General features: G+C 36.3%; 1 protein-coding gene across 10 annotated transcripts in view; it reads right to left on the minus strand.

Annotated features, from left to right (window-relative positions):
- The window catches only part of ATP8A1 (ATPase phospholipid transporting 8A1), a 266,396-nt gene that overhangs the window by 180,708 nt on the left and 67,550 nt on the right, over nucleotides 1-18,138 (minus strand). For 4 of the 10 annotated variants that reach the window (XM_078001747.1, XM_015138169.3, XM_078001746.1 and 1 more), the window contains exons 7-11: nucleotides 11,466-11,539; nucleotides 8,910-8,979; nucleotides 7,339-7,466; nucleotides 2,544-2,655; nucleotides 1,032-1,197 (exon numbers count right to left, since the gene is read on the minus strand). In XM_078001747.1, coding sequence (XP_077857873.1) covers nucleotides 1,032-1,197; nucleotides 2,544-2,655; nucleotides 7,339-7,466; nucleotides 8,910-8,979; nucleotides 11,466-11,539 — 550 coding nt within the window. 10 annotated transcript variants of the gene reach the window in all.

An 18,138-nucleotide genomic window follows, 5' to 3' on the forward strand; every position in this document is an offset into this window, starting at 1 on the left:
TTAAGAGCAAAAAATCAAGAGAGCAGCAGCAAAAACAATCCAAACTATATGAGTACTATTCAGTCCTAGGTAAATTATTCTCCTAGGTACATTATACTCTTCTTCCTCAATAATGAAAATAAAACAGCTATACCAGATACAATTGTAAAGTATACAAAGAAACAGACTGATGGTAGTAGCAGGTCTGATATTGAAATAATAAATCAGCAACTATAAAAATGACTTGTAACTGCAGCAAAGATAAAGCAATGTAATAAAAAAAAAACTGGTATTTTTAACCAGTTTTTGCTATATGACTTTACTAGATTTTGCTTTCACACTTTTGGAAGTTAAGTCTTTATTGGCTAAGTACTCATGAAATAAAAATGTAAACTCATTTCACAGAAATATCCAGGAGTTGTACATTGATACCACAATAATAAAAGGATAAATGTTCTAAAGGCAAACTATTTACTAGCACTGTCTCTATGATAACATTTAATATAGGACTTACCACATTACTGAGTTCAAATGAAAGTACATTTGGTTTAAACATTTTTAAACCATATAAACCACTTTTTGGCGCTTTTATTTAAATCTTAAAAATTTAAATATTTATATTATATTTAAATATATTTAAATATTTTATATATTTATAAATATATACAACATATATTTAAATATATTATGTTTTATTATATCCACACATGGTCAATCTACTTTCTTTACCACGCAGTTAACCATCTATGTTAAAAATATTTTTAAGGAATAGTTTTCATTGATGTATATCATAAATGACTATACTCCGTGAACATTTCATACCATTATAGAGTTGTCATTATGTTTTTAAGGATTCTGAAATTTTAGGATTCCCAAATTTTACTTACACTTGTTAGAAATCTCATTGAAAAACAAAGATCAAACATCCAGCTATCTTGGCAACAAGGTCTTCTTTTTAGAAACGATAGGAAATTCCATAAAGTAAATCAAGATCAATTGTGAAACAAATACGTTTTAATCTAAAAAAGTGCAGTAAGCACTTGATTGCTTACAGTTTAGATTGAGATACCAGTCTTTTCCAGAATGCCTTCGATTCCAAATGGCTGAGCCCACAGAACAGACAAGAGACATGGCAATTAAGATACAAAATAAAATCAAAATTTGTACATTTGTAATCCGTTCCACATTTGAGAGCTTAAGTGGTGGACTTGTTGAATTCTGTAAAAAGAAACAAGATGAGTAATAAAAAATGTATACCAACGATTTAGCAATGTATACTTAGTATTCTGTCGAGGACGACAAAGTCACAACTCGGTATCTAGTTGTGGGTGGATTCTTGAAAATTATGCAAAACCCATGACAAATGTAATAAGGTGCCAATGCTTAACCACGTCTTTTTGTCAAGGCCACTACACCACCCAGGCCTTTTTCTAGGAAGTAAACTATAAGAAAGAAGAGGAGAAGGAAATTACATTCCTTTTGCAAAAATAGCTTTTGCATTGTGGCAGGTAAGATGAATAATGCATTACTTGACTATGTAAGCAAAGAGGGTAGTCTAGAAACATTTAGTTAGTGTTTCCGTTCAGGAAGAGAGGCAGACAAGGCAGCCCATGCCCCCACACCCAAACAGGCACCTGGAAATTTCAACATATGAAGGCAACATTTAAAGTATCTCCAGCTTTCAAATTTCTGGTGGCATTTAGCAATTGTTTTACTGAATGCAGCAGCAATTTAAGTAGTCCTGGCTATAAAGAATAACAGAGGCAAGTTTCCTCAGTTGTATTTGATGATTCAAACGGTTATGTAGACCTGTGCTAACCAAAAAATCCACCGGACAGAAAATTAAATGTCATAATCAATATAAAACGAAGATTTACAGAATTTATAAAATGGCTAGGGGCGGAATCACTAACAGCAATCTCGCTTGCCTATTGATAATACCTTTATGCCTGTACAAGGTGCAAAGGCATTAGCTCTGAGAGCAGATTTTCATTTAGTTTCTTAAAACTGTTTTCCACACCCATCTAACTATTGAATATTGATGGTGTAACATAGAGACGGAGCAACTGTAGGCAGGTGTGAAGATCAATGCAAGAATTACAGCTGATGGCAAAAACAGCCTTGCGTATAAATGCTATGAAAAATGGTCATTTGATTCAAATTTCTAAAAAATTTTATAAAAAGATAGAAATTTAAAAATATGACTATTACATTAAAATTACAAGACACATGTTTTAATGCAGATCACTTATCCTGACACAGACAACCTGTAATAATCAGTATAATAGTTAGTAAATGCTGCCATAGACCCATACACAACATTCTTGAGAGTTCACGTATAATCTCTGGCGAACCTTCCAGTATTCCTGTGTGCAGTGAGCCATTCTTATAGGGAGGTAATTTCAAGGTCCCACTCACAGGAGGACCAGATTCTGAATGTACAGGGTTGGCTCAGGAATCTGTGACAGATGGTCTCCTATGTTTGGGACCACCGCACTGAGATCTATAAATCACACACTCACAAAAGTCTTAGGTTCAAAAGGTTTCATAGAGATAAATCCCACCTGCATCAGCTTGGTGTCATGTCCAGTGTAGACAACTATTCCATGAACCCACTGTGTATTTCTCAACTGAGCTCCTCGAAGAAGAATCTGATCTGCTCCCAGTGGAACAGTGCTAGGACAGATTATGTTGACATTAGAAACAGTATTTTCTAAAATGCTTAAGAACTCTAGTCACCATATAGTTACAAATGTTCCCATTATTAAAATAACCCTTCTCATATTTAATTTTTAGAAAGTAATTTCCCTCCAATACAAATAATTTTCTTAAACAGCAACAACAAGTATTTAAGTATTTAAGTTGTTTTTCCTTAACACCAAGCCAGTCATTTTCTGTAACTTCACTATCTGCTATGGACTGCGCTGTGTCCCTCCGCTATTCACATGTTGAAGTTCTTACCCCCCATATAATGGTATCTGGAAATGACCCTTCAGAAGGTAATATGATATAGAAGAGGTCATGAGGGTTGGGTCCTCATGAGGAGGTCCTCATGAAGAGATTATGCCCTCATAAAAAGACACTCGAGGAATTTGCTTTTGTCCTTGTGAGGACACAGCAAGAAGGGGCCTTTTGCCAGCCAGGAAGATGACCCTCACCAGAACCCAATCATGCAGGTACTCTGATCTCAGATGTTTAGACTTCGGAAAAGTGAGAAAAATAAATTTCCATCATTAAAGCCACCAAGTCTATAGTGTTTTGTTATGCAGCCTGAGCAAACTAATACATTAACCAAAACAGTAGGTAATGTTTTGGAATTCAGAGGCTAATTTACACATGTATTTATAACTTTTCCTAAATTAATAAGTCCATTTAGGTTTCTAAAAGTGTTAGGAAGTGATGGGGCTAAGGAATTTGTCTGCCCACCTCAGCCCCACCACACACACACACACACACACACACACACACACACTCTCTCTCTCTCTCTCTCTCTCTCTCTCCCTCCCCGCCCCCCGCATCCCACCCAAATTAAAAATAGCTTTGTGCATAATAAAGGGCCAAAAAAAATTCCTAAGAAAAATACACAGCTCTCACCACTTATTTGCATTGCCAGCCCTGACTCCCTACAGACAAGTCCCCGTACTTAAACCCTCTAGAACATTCATTTTTATAGTATTTGAAGATTGGTTCCCCAAGAATTGTGAATAAATTTCAAAGAACAGTAAGCATTTTGGAGCTGTTCATTCCCTATCATTTAAACCACATTTTTCATGAATAAGGTCCAAAGTGGTATTTTTGTGGATTTTTCACAAGGCTACCCACTATGGTAGGTTATTGGGTGATACAACTCACACAGGGACATAAGAAGGAACAAAGTCACCACAGAAATACTGGAGTTCTTGAGGAAAACGTAATACATAAATTTTAATGGGTCATGGATTACTATTACCAAGTCTTTATTTTAATAAGAGAAAAAAGGTCAAATATAAAGAAAATATATTTAAAAATTCTGGATAAAGAAGGAAACAATTCCACAAGAAAAGTCTACAGACAACACAGAACTTCCTTGTAAGTGGAGGCAAAGCGAGGCTGAGGTCTTCATTTCTGGTGAGCTGCTCTGGCCCAGTAGGCTTGGAAGGCTAGTAGCAGCTTGGGCCTCGGACATTCAGGAGCTACACAAATTCTACTGACACAGTTAAATCAATCCAGATGGGCAGGTAACAACAGCACTTGAATGAATCCTTAGGAAATACTATATTCCAATTTAGAGAAAGAACAAAGCAACTGCAACTCTCATTCGTTATGTACAATAGCATGCCTTTAGGACATATCTGGAAGGAAACCCCTCCAGTGTGTATCTCAAGATTAGGGGTGCATTTCAGAGTTGAAAGGGGCCTTGGGCCTAAAGTAGGTTTCCAATAACTTCTTGGGAAGCTGGACTATGCTCTGGGACACAAATGAGACAATTGTTCCTTACCCAGCCAATGGGGTATAATATGCCAACTGTCACCTCAGCATTGGTGGTGTGGATTTACTGGAATTAGATACACACTCTTCAAAAGCAAAACATATCACTTTTCAGTTACAAGGACTCAAGAAGAATTAGTTAGTTTTCATCACAGCTGGTGTTCCAAGGCTTCTGGCATTAGACTATGACCCTCATCCTTAAAGGAAACAAAGTATACTCATTCCAAAGGGTCTCCAAGAGCTTTGGGTAATCACTGTAAACCCCAAATGTGCTACAGATACAAAGGTCTTGAAAAATCTGTTTCTACCTTTCATATGAAATACAGCATATTATATAAATTCTCTTTGTACCCTGAATCTTGGCACCATCATACGAAGTTTCTCCTTCACGGCATAGATTTGCTCAGCATCAATTTGACAGAAAACTGTTAAGACATGGAAGCTGGCCAGTTAAGAATGTCAGACTATAGAAACAATACTGGCATAAATGGCCAAGTCTATCATTAGTCTTTCACCATATGTTCACGGAACGATCACTCTGTGCAAATTTTAGAACAACATGTAATTACTTCAAGGATTACAGGAAAGCTTTTGGAGGATCTGAATGAAGATGAGAGTTCAGGGTATACTTCAAATGTCCTTTAGAATTCAAACACTCTAATCATGCAATTACAAGATAATGAAAATACCAAAAACATTCTCTCAGGCTGGTGAGTTGAACTAGTATATTTAGCCAACATTTAGCCACTACAAATGCCTGGGAGATAAGGTATACCATAAAGTAGAGGAAGCAGGGAAAGAAGGGAATGGAGGAGAAAAGAGGGGAGAAGGGAAGCAGGAAAGACTTCACCTTTTCTGCCAGTTTCTGCCTCATTTCTTTGCTCTCTTTGCCACAAAACTCACTGAAAAAAAGTCCATACTTGCTATTTTCAACTCCTCTTCTTCCATTTTCTCAAACTTACTATCATCAGGCACCTGTTCTAATCAGTTTCAATGATCTCCACTTTCTAAATGTAATTATGTTAGTGGTCAGTCTCATTGTACTTGACCATCAGCAATGTCAGACTCAGTTTTGGTCCCTCTGCCTTGGTACGGTTTCTTCACTCCCTCGGTTACCATCCTATAAACTTGGTCTCCATCTCTTTCACTAGTGCCCTTGCTTTTCCCAACATAACGTTGGAGAGTCTTAGGATAGTTCTTGGGTCTCTTTGGTTTTCTGTCTATACCTTTTCATTCTCAGTGATTTCTTCCATCCTCATAGCTTTAAATATCTATGCCACCTACTTCCAAATATATCTCATGAACCCAGACTTCTGTCCCAAACTTCAGATATATATTCAACAGCCTCCTGGACATCTCTGTTTGGACCAGACAAACTTATAAATTCCAAAACTGAACTGCTGATCTTTCTTCCTTAAAATCCTCCAATGAATTCCCATTTCACTCAGAGTAACATTGTCACAATGGCCTACAAAGCCCATAGGATCTAGCCCTCTATTTTCTTTAGGCCCTTCTTCTATTACTCTCTTCGTGGATCACAGCACTGCAACCACACTGCCCTAACATTCTACAATTATTCCAGGCACTTTTCCACTTGAAGGTCATGTAATGATAGAACTAATAATTTACACTGACTACTCCTTCCATCTGGAATCATCTCCCTCCAGATAGTCAAAAGGCAAACTTCCTCACCTCCCACTCATCACTGCTCAAATGTTACCTTTTCAATGAGGCTAACTGTGACCACCCTGACAAAAAGTTGTTCCCTTCCAAAGACACCCTATCTTCCTTATGCTGTGCTAATTTTTTCCCAAAGTATTTATCATTTTTTAACATAGTATAAAATTTTCTTATTTCTCACCTTATTGCTTGTATGTTTTCCATTACCTTACTGCAACAAAGTAAGCTCACAAGGTGCTATGGTCTGAATGAACGTTTGTGTCTCCTCAAAATTCACATGTTGAAACCGAATTCCCAAAGTGGTAGTATCAGAAGGTGGGGCCTTTGGGAATGGAATTCATGCCCTTATAAAAGAGGTCTGAGGGCCTCCGCCATGTGAAGACACATACTGGGTGACACCTATGAGAAACAGGCCCCCGGCAGACACTGAATCTTCTAGTACCTTGATTTTGGACTTCCCAGTTTCCAGAACTGTGAGCAATAAATTACTGTCATTCATAAATTACCCAGTCTAAGATATTTTGTTACAACAGCCTGAACAGACTAAGGCTTAAGGCCAGGAATATTTATTTGCTTTGTTCACTGTTGCCCCCTTAACACCTGTAACTGGCTTGGCTTCTAGGTGCTTAATATGTACTGGTTGAATGAATGAGGAAAGGGGTAGAAGAGGAGAAACAAGAGAGGCAGGAAGCAGGTAACAAAAAGAGATGAGATGACTATAATCAATAACACAGGCTAGAAAGAGCATTTGAAATTTCATGGAGAAGACAATAAATTATCCAGTACAACAGACCCTTTGAAGGTAGAGTCTGAGCTCCTTGAAGCATCTCAAGATCACAGGAAAGGACCCAGGCCATGCAGATTGAATAGTTAAGCCTATAACATGAGTATTTTGGCCAAAGAATAAGTCACAGGTAATTCATACTCCCATTGTTTACCCACGAAACAATGTCCTAGAAGCTTGGAATATCTCTGAAAATATCCTCCTGCCAGATTGGCAGGAACTCTGGGAAGTCATCAGCCATACTACATGAATGGATAAGATTCAACATCTTCACAGAAGGACTCAGGGTAGAATATAAATGCTTAAAAAGGGTTTTGAGTACTCAAACTTAGCACACAAGAAAATAATACGTATCCAGACTTGGATGACACAGAAATACACTATGACACAATGGATTCTGTGTTTTTATGAAGACTGATTTTACATACCCATGTCCATCAAGCCTTATGTTTCCAACAAAATCGTAGAGATGTCTATTTGGACTTTCACACTCTATTCTGCCAGAAATCCTCATCAAACTGTCAATGTCTTTGATATCTGACGTTGCTGGTAAGCCCTGTTTGGAATTTTTAAATAAGCAAAAAGTATATTAAATAAGTTGTATCTGGGCAAAGAGGAGGAATTTTGAATTCATCCAAGTCTTGAGATCTAAGGGATCTCATTATTTTTATAAGCAATTCTCCCTTACTCTGTCAAATCATAATTAAGAGTTACCTTCCTCCCTGGCTTGAGCACAGGTTTTAAGCACAAGAATAGGGCACCTTTATGAGAGTTCTTAAATATGTTTAAGAGACTATAAGCTAGTCTGCAAAGATAATTTGAAGTCAGTCCCCAAAGCACCATTTGCTTCTGAAAATAAAAGTAATATTTAGCACTATACAGTCTGTCTTCAGAAACTAAAAAAGATGAAAAATAGATGGAATTTGTGTTCAAAGAACATAGCATTGTTTCTTTTTATTCCACTGAGAAAGGAAACTCCAAAACAGGGTTTCCCTCTGGCCAACCAGAAGCAGCTGCCACTGAGCAGGGCCCTCACACAGTGGCAGTCTGGGTCCAGGCCCTCTGTGATGATCTAGCTCCAACACATCCCGACCCTCCCAAATGTCATTTTCATCCTTCATCTAGAAACCAAGGGCATACACTTTTAGAGTCCCTCTTAAAACTTTAAAAACTTTACAGTTGTTTTTGCTTGAGATGATATGAAAAGTAAATATAGAAATGTAAACTATTCCCCAAGATGAGAGTTTCTGAACGGCAATAGAAAGTATGACTTTTTACAAAACTTTTATTTTAGGTTCAGGGGTGTACAATGGAGCTTATGTAGGTAAACTTGTGTTACGGGAGCTTCTTGTACACATTTTTTTGTTCTTTTTTTTTTTTTTTGAGACGGAGTCTCACTTTGTTGCCCAGGCTGGAGTGCAGTGGCATCATCTCGGCTCACTACAACCTCTGCCTCTCAGGTTCAAGCAATTCTCCTGGCTCAGCCTCCTGAGTAGCTGGGATTACAGGTGTGTGCCACCATGTCTGGCTACTTTTTGTAGAGACAGGGTTTCACCATGTTGGTCAGGCTGGTCTCAAACTCCTGACCTCGTGATCCGCCTGCCTTGGCCTCCCAAACTATGATTACATATGTGAGCCACTGTGCCCAGCCTTGTACAGCTTTTTAACATGGCGAAGTCATATTATAATTTGAACCAGGTGAATAGGAAAAAGTTAAAACATATCAAAGCCTTAGAACTACTATTATCTGAGTGTTAGCTATTACATAATTAAAAATATTACAAATAGTATCTATGAGACAGACCACATTTACCCAGACAAATACATAGGAGTCTTCCATAATACTTAACAATACCAGTTTATAAAACATCTTCGTTGTGGTTCCATGGGAACATATTTGCAATAGGACAGATTACTTCAAGACAATAACACAAAGAAAGAAGCCTTAATTACATGTAATAAAAGAGCAGTGATTCTATATACTTGTATCAGATCTTACCTGCCTAATTTTCAAGTTTGTTTCACCATCTAAGTTGGATGTTTCAATGTAGCACATGGCTTGGGGCTCACTGTAGTTTGGAGTTGAGAAGCACAAAGATTTAGTGGGGGAAGAAAAGCATAACAACAACTTATTTAAATGCTTAGACTCACTGAAGCCTTTCATTCTAGACAAAGTAATAGTTACCTAGCTTCTTGATGATTTTCATTCTAACAGCAAGATGCTGTGAGGCAGAACCCATGCATGACAACTCATGGATTAGCTTTTCAGCCAGAAGGACCAAAAGCAATTTCCTGACAACAATCAGTAATGGTCTTCAAGATAATGCAAATGAATAGATTTGCACATATTTAAATTGTTCATCCACATAGACACAACACAGACTGTATCTGAAATGTAAAGCAGTTTTGTGTCTGGATTTATCTTTAGCTCAAAAACACCACATGAGATTTCATGCTCATGGCACACATGTAAATTGGTTAAGAAAGTGGTTGATGAGAAAATTCCAGATTGCTAGTTCTACAAACCTGCATTTACTACCCTTTAGCTATGATGAATAGGATCATATAAACCATAATATTTAAATGTTAAGGTTATTTAAAAAAAAGTAGTATGAACAAATTTTACAATGAAAGTGGATATATAGCTTTCTCCCTCTGTTTTCCACTCCTGCTCTCCTATTAAAGTTGCTTAAGAGATTCTCACAGCGGTAAAAACTAAAACTAAAATCAGCTAGGCCATATTGCTCCTTGACCTGAACCTAGAAGATACACTTCATGGGTTCCCTACCAGTGTGTCTTAGTAAAATCTGCTGTGTGGTGGCTGGCATTAGGGGTCCATGTTCTCCAGTTTTATCACACCACCACAGCCCAGACTGTCTTATCTTTCCTTTTCACATGCTGATTTGACCTGCCCAGCAACTACAGACATGTGAGTTTGTAGCCCAACTGTACAGTCTGATCCTCAATTCTAAAGAAAAGCATTCTAAAGTTAATCTCATTAATGCCTGGTTATATAACAGGCCTAATTTACTAATATCACATAAGTATTATAAATGTAATCTCTTATAAGCATGTGTACTCAAAGCTAGAAAGAAAAAAATTTACAAATTACAAACACCTGGAATTTTCTAATCAACTTCCAACCTGTACATGTGCAAAACAGACTATTCCAAGTTTCAGAAATGGGCATGTAGCTTAATTCTTTGGCCCGAAGATTTGTGAAAATTGCTTAAACACACAGACATTAATCAAAAATATTTTACTGATTCATTTTAAAGTAGCTCTGCAAGTTCTTCAATTTACTCTATGAGCTTTCTTTCATAAAAGCTGCTACTTTTTCTGAAAATGAAGTCCTTCAATATTTATATTTTCACTCTATCACTTATTCAAAATTTTAAGTTTTTAAATCACTGTCACAATAGCAATTTGGCTCTGGAAATTGCTCCAAATTTGTAATTTACTTATGTATACATCTGAAACATAGTTTATGAATTTATAAAACACATCTTCTGATAATATAGAAGCATGATGACAAAGAAAATACTAAATGACAATGTTGATTCCATATTCTGACAATTAGAATAACATTCTAATTCTACTTTTTTTTTTTTCATAAAGTAACTTATCTAGGTCTTTAAATGGCTAGGAAGTTAGGAAGTTCAAATAGCTAAGTTCTATTTGAAGTTGGGCTAATAAAATATGCATCGAAATTGAGAACATTCTCAACAATCACTTAAGACAGCAGTTACTGAAGCAATTCTTAATAGTGCTGTGAAAAGGCAGCAAGAAGTCTCAGATAAGGAATCATGCTAGATCATAAATATTTCAGCAAATTATGATGACATCTAAAACACAAACTAGTCAAGAGAGGCAAAGCAGGCTTTTTGATTAGTAAGTGAAAAATGAAACAAGATGCATATCACAATACAGACACTAGTAGACAGCTGAAATTGATCACAGGAACGTGCACTTTGTCACTAGATACAAGTGGGAGAAAAGTTGATCGCAAAGCATGCGGTACAAAATGTGCAACATCCAGCTTTGTGCAGGGGGTCCTCTATAAACCCTATGAGCCCAAATTATAGTCACAATCGCTGGAAGGATTTTACAGAACTTACAGAAAAATTCAAAATACAAGAATAAGACATATTTATAATCTAATCAATTTTCAATGACTGTTTCATGAAAAGCTTAACATTGTTCAAAATAATATTCTGGAGAGAATAAATTAAGCCTTAGTACTTAGGCATGTTATTAAATATGAATATATATTAATGGTACATAGGAAATTAAAATCTACCTTCATTGTCATGCCTCTTAGACTCCTATTGATAACAACAGGAGTTCAATCTGCCCAGCTGAAGGACAAGAATCACTCAACATAGTATTCCAAAATCCCTTTAAAACATCTGTGAAATGTCCATCACCAAGCAGTATAAAAAGTTTGTGTTTTAAAGGAAGAGACACAGAACTCAACCATATTTGGGTGCAACTGTTCTCTGGTTTACGGTGAGGACCCACATACACGCATCCTATACGACTCAGTGGTTCTAACCTTGAGGACAGACTGATGAGATCTGCTGGGAGATGTTCCCCATTGGTCACTTTCACTATCTCCCCTACTGCCACCTACATGTCCCAGTATAAAATAATTAAAATGCCAAAAAAAAAAAAAAAATGAACAGAGAAAAAAACAAACAAATGGACAAAAGAGACAGAAAGTTCGAAATTATTATAGAAAATAATACATGTTAATAAAAACATTTAATGCCATTTTTTTCAAAACTTATTTTGATCAGGTCTGAAGCATAAGAAAACATTTAGTATTTGAGGGTTATTTATTTGCTTTTAAGCCCAATTTAAATTTTTAGTGTAAAAACTTAATTTTTAAAAGTTTACTCATAAGCTTATAAAATTAAAGCATATTTTATAGAGAACTACATTATATTCTAGATTTTTCTTTCTCAAATTTCTCAACCTCATGCCATCTACTGTATGTCCACAGTAGTCCAACCCTGACTTAGTCATTACCAAAAAAGGAAGGAAATAATGATGAAAATTATTTTTTAGGGTTGTGATAGGGTTTTGAAAAAAAAGTATACTAGTTCCCGCCCCACTTAAAAAAACAACAACTATTAAAAACGTTCTGACTCCAAAATATTTTCAAAGTTAATTGAATAACTATCTTATTAACTTTAATGCCAAGCTGCAAAGACACAGGCCTTAGGAAGTCAGAAGGCATAACTGCAGCCTTTTGAGTTACTTAGCAATTAATGCATTGTTTTGGAAGGGTAAGCCTTTGAATTCAGAGAAATTTTTTCAGAGAGGGTATGAAATAGACATGCCAAGAATATTGACTTGAATTAACAGCTTGAGTTATTTTACTCTACTTCATACTTTCTTAACACATAAATGTATTCATTATTTATTAAATGCTAAAATCTGTTTTATTTCAAAATGAAAGCCTATGAAACACAGTAACTTTCAACCATGTTCATGCTTTAATTTCAAACTACCTCACAGAAGATGCACTCTTAGTAATTAAAAATTAAAGAAATTGAAAATTAAAATATTACAAACAGTTGTTTACTCTTACCGCTAAGTGGTTGCTCACTTGCAGGTGAAAATCATCATGTACTTCTTTTGACAGTGGACAGTGTAAAGATAGATTAGGTAATGACTAAGTCAGGGTTGGAATACTCCTAAAGTCAAAATTTCTCTTTCTGTTAAATGATTAAACACTACTACCTATTTCATGAGGTTAACGCAGATTCGAAGGAGCTAAGTAATGCTAAAACTCTTTGAGAAAAAAAAAAATCCTGAAAGGTGGTATTCTGCTACTTGGATTGAAATGTCTAACAGCACAGCCTTTATTTTGAATTCTACTCAATAACAAAAAGCAACGAATCAGATAATCTTTTAAAAATATAATCTTGGAGGAAGTTAATCACTGTGGAGACCATATTAAGACACAGAAACTGTTTTGATAAACTGATATTCATAGCCACCAGTAAGTGTTTTTAATGTTTATAAAACAAGTGCTGTAAAAATGGTCTAAAGTTCAAGAAATACAAGTAGCTTTCTGGGGAGTTTCTGAAATTGGATAGAGTCAGACAGCAAAGATTTTGAAAATTTCCAACTTAAAATTAAGTATAAATTCAGGGCAGTATAGTCGACTATCTTCACATTTTTGAGCATCAAAAATAAAAATTGTATTTAATGGTTCAGTGTATATGATTCATTCTATAATTATGTCTCTAAGTGTTTAATCGGGAAAACAATACTTTCCCAAATTGTTAGAAGGTGTTACTATCATTTTGAACTTGCTTATACAGTCACGTGACAATGACAGGTGCAGCTTCTGGGGAAAGGATTGTTAGGCATTTTTGTCACTGTGCGAGCATCATAGAGGGTACCTATACAAACCTAGATGTATAGTCTATAGGCCATATGGTCTAGCAGATTGCTCCTAGGCTACAAACCTGTACAGCATGTTACTGTACGGAATAATGTAAAGAAACAGTGACACAATAGTGAGTATTTGTGCAATAGGAGTTTTTCTGCTCCATTATAATCTTATGGGACCACCGTTGTGTATGTGTTTCGTAACTGACCGAAATGCTGTTACACAGCACACGACTGTAAAACATTCAGACGGCCAACTGTCCAATACATTCATCACATTTTTACTTAGTAAAACTGAATGGACACCATTCTGTAGGGTACTCTTAAAGCTTATCAATGTAAACAAAAAGAATTGGGGAATATTAGAATTTGATCATTTAATCCATCTTAATATAAAAGATGTGAAACCAAGGCATGAGAGATTAAGCAGTTGGTTCAAAATCACCAACTCAGAATAAGAATCCTGGCTTTTCACTCCCTAAGGAGAGCTCTCTCTAGATACTACCTAGAACCTGAGACAATGACAATAAGCTCTCCCTCAAGCTAATTCTCAAGACGCCAAGAATGGATGGTTAGCTTCACTCAGTTTTAGAGATTTATCCTGATAAAGTTACAAGCAAAGGAAACTAAGAACAGAAAGGGTGATTGGAAAACATCTATATCAATTTTTCTGAAAACAAAAACCTATAGGTACATGGCACAAAAAGATATAGAAATATAACTACCTGCAGTTACTTTAATTGGTTATAGACTTACTTCTATAAATATCTAGATTACTTTTACTGGTTCAGCTAAGTTTCACTAACTTGTCATGAATTGAATCACTTTAAATGATGACCTGATTAAATAGATTTTGAAAAAAGGACACCATCCATATTCATATGTGGATTTACAAATAAAACTGTCCAAGGAAATGATGATAAACAACCTCTAAAATATTAAAAACAATTTTTCTTAATTTAAAATAGGACTAGTTTATAGTTTTTAAACCTAAAACCATTTGAAAGTCACATTCTTTAAAGGGTAACAGTGCCATATGAATACTAATTCATACTGAATACTAATTCATGACTAAAATATGAGTAAAATGAAAATTTATATTAACTAACTGAAAGAACTTAAAAGAAAGAGCAAGGTACTTTTCTGTTGGAAGAGTATGGCATTTCAAAAGTCATGATGGCAAAAAGAATCATTCATCCATTTTTTTAGTACCATTCCATCACAATAATCAAGAAACTTTGCAGGGATTTATGATGAACAAGGATTGAAAGATAAAAATATCAATAGAACTCAATCCATGTATGATATAAAATAAATGACAGGAAATCTTAAAAGAATTATGATCCCCACAAAAGGATCCGGATAGATTCAGAGGGAGAGTAGACTCTTAATTATATTTGAATGATAAAGTATAGTACCTATCACTTATTCTATATGGCAAACATGAAAGAGCCCTTTAAGTCCAATCAATTTTTTAAATGTTTAAATAAAAATTATTAGAGAGGTTTTAAATTCTTCGTTTATTCCTTATTTCCTTGGAGAAATCACAAGGTCAATGCAGGGTAGAGAAACCATCCTCTACACTGTTTGAGCATCAGTAGGCATCTCTACCTTGATGAGAGAAGTACAGTGTCAGCAGGTATATACTCTTTGCCTTTTATTACAACTATATCTCCAACATTTACCTGAAAGAAAACTGGGAATTGGTTAATTATCTGCATTGAAAGATAGTTACAAATATACAACCCATTGTAAAAAGCACAGAATACAGTAAAAATGGTTATTGGCAAACAAGAACCTCTTATCCTCATAAAATGGAAGACAATTATCTAGGAGTGAGACCAGGGTTGGAGGAATCCTTTTAAAAAATGGACATTATATATGGGATATATAACTTATCTTGATAAAATCAATCTATTCTATCCACTTAATTGACATCTCAACTTCTCATATCCTCTCTTTGACATAAAAACATAAAGGAGGAATTTACCAATATAAATCTTTATCCTATTGAAGGATATCCCAATGCAACTGGAGACGCTATTATATATAACTGCTCCTCACAATAATGCTTGTGAAACTAGTATTGCTTATAACTCATCCTCTGGAGAGAAAGAAAATGAGTCTGAGATTCTGAGATTTTTGCTTAAGATGATGGGGAGTTGAAGAGCTTAGACTCAAATCCACAACTGACTGTCTGCAAATCCTGATTTTGCATAATTTTGTGAAACTATCAATGCATTTTAAATTAAAAGTTAATCTCTTCATTTTACTACCTCTTAGCATTTTTCTGAGCCCAGCATAAAGACAAAGACATACTATGTTCAAAAACTGTTAGCAATAATTTAAGTGACATATGTGTCACATAGCTTTTGGCAAACAATACAATAACTAAGCAGCAACTTGGCTTAACTGAGTTGACCAAGTTACACTGTTAGCCGCTCCCCTTACATCATGAAAGTTGACCTCTTGGCTGAGCGCGGTGGCTCAGGCCTGTAATTCCAGCACTTTGGAAGGCCGAGGCGGGCGGATCACAAGGTCAGAAGATCAAGATCATCCTGACTAACACAATGAAACCCCGCCTCTACTAAAAATACAAAAAATGAGCCGGGCATGGTGGCAGACACCTGTAGTCCCAGCTACTGGGGAGGCTGAGGCAGGAGAATGGTGTGAATCCAGGAGGCGGAGCTTGCAGTGAGCCCAGATAGCGCCACTGCACTCCAGCCTGGGCAATATGGCGAGACTCCGTCTCAAAAAAAAAAAAAAAAAGAAAGTTGACCTCTTAGTAGTCAAATGAGCTTAAACATGAATTTCAATACGTAATAGATGGAAAAAAAAGACTTTTTAAATTAAAGCCTGTTTGTTCTTCCCCCTCCCTACTTTTCCTTGAACTCTAAAATAACACTACTGAGGGTAAGAACAGAATAGTGTCCTTTGTGGGAATCATAATAAGAAATTACTGCAGAGGCAGCCCACTGCGGTCTATTATTTACCTAAAGAAGGGGTTAGGAAAGGTTGGGGCAGGGGTATTGTCTTTTCATTTATGACATGTATGTTTAGTGTCCAAGTACAGAAGTTCTGGGTCTCTTGATTCAAAAAATAATTCAGCTGAAATCTGAAATTCGGACTAGCTGAAACTGGCAAATTACCAGGGATCTCGGAATCCAACACCCCCTACCTCAAAAAAGGGCAAAGAGGAAAAATTAAAAACTGCAAGTATAAATGTAAACTGGTCCTTAATGTGCTGTGATAATACTGTGATTACTCACTGACAGAAAGATAATAAAATGTAAATTCTCTGTAATCATGACACTTAGAATGCATCCAGGTTACCATTTAATTGTTCTTTAATCACCTCCTGTGTGTTAATGTTTCTTCTTAAATTCAACTATGTGCTTCAGAAAATCAGAATCATACCCTCTACACTATCATGTTAGAGTCTAACAGTCAGATTTAAATCCCTAATTGATTGTGCCGCTTTCCAACATCTTTACTCATTGTAAGACAAAAGAAGGGCTTGTGGTTAATAAACTCAATAAAATAGTAACAATTTATATGGTGCCCCAGTGGCCTGGGAAAACCATGGGCTTACTAAATGCTGAAGTTCTTACTAAAGCATGCTAAATCAGTGAATGCTGAAGTTCTTTACTGTAAGGAAGGCAGGGAACTTAACTCCTTAGGATGCCTATGTTTAAGATCAATTTCTCAAAAGACATCCAAACACCTGTCTTTCCTTTTGGGTTCTGAGCTCCCAATACAGCATTCCCCTTCCAGTCTAGTGTGTGCATAAGACGAACCAAGAGAAGAAAAAGTCAAGATGACAAAAATGCTTTGATCATATATATTCTAATCGGAGGAATGTCATGATAAAGCAGTTTTAGTCCCCAAAATGCCAAAGTTAAGGAAATGTTTAGGGCTTTCAGTCCACTACCTACAGCCTTCTGAAGTCACTGATATTAGCAACATTGAGGATTATGTAAAATAGTAAGATTATCAGACTGCAACAGCCTTATTTAAAAATCCAACTATTGGCTGGGCGCGGTGGCTCACACCTGTAATCCCAGTAGTTCGGGAGGCCAAGGCAGGTGGATCACCTGAGGTCAGGAGTTCAAGACCAGCCTGGCCAACATGGTGAAACCCCGTCTCTACCAAAAATACAAAAATTAGCTGGGCATGGTGGCGGGTGCCTGTAATCCCAGCTACTCAGGAGGCTGAGGCAGGAGAATCGTTTGAACCCAGGAGGCAGAGGTTGCAGTGAGTCGAGATCACGCCACTGCACTCCAGCCTGGGCAACAGAGCGAGACTCCGTCTCAAAAAAAAAAAAAAAAAAAAAAAAAAAAAAAAAAAAAAAAGAAAGAAAAAAGAAAAAATACATACATATTGTGGTGGAAGCTTCATGCATTAAAGTGGCTTTACAAAGTAACTTTTACACATGCATTCAGCCCACCACGTCATGCTTCCCTAATAAGTCAGAAGAATATGTTGATTCCAAGATTCTTCTGCTAAATTATCCACCTGCATACATCTCAAAAACCTGTGAACAGTGTTAGCTGCACCTCATTGTAAAGAAATAATCTGTGGCGAGAGCAATGAAACCAGCAGCTTACAGTTCAGGCAGGAGTCACAATGTAGTTTCGTGTAGGGCTTTGTGATTACAATACTTTCTTTTAACACTATGTATCTGCAAGCTAACCTTTTGCAACAGGTTTCAGGGCAGTAACTGGAGAGAGAAACCATTAACACCTCAGAGCTGCCGTCTGCCCAGCTGTGAATGATTAGATGTATGCTAGGCAAATTTGTAGCTCCTTTGAGGGCCATTGAAG

This window comes from Macaca mulatta, chromosome 5 (genome assembly GCF_049350105.2).
Source record: "Macaca mulatta isolate MMU2019108-1 chromosome 5, T2T-MMU8v2.0, whole genome shotgun sequence".
Classification (NCBI taxonomy): domain Eukaryota; kingdom Metazoa; phylum Chordata; class Mammalia; order Primates; family Cercopithecidae; genus Macaca; species Macaca mulatta.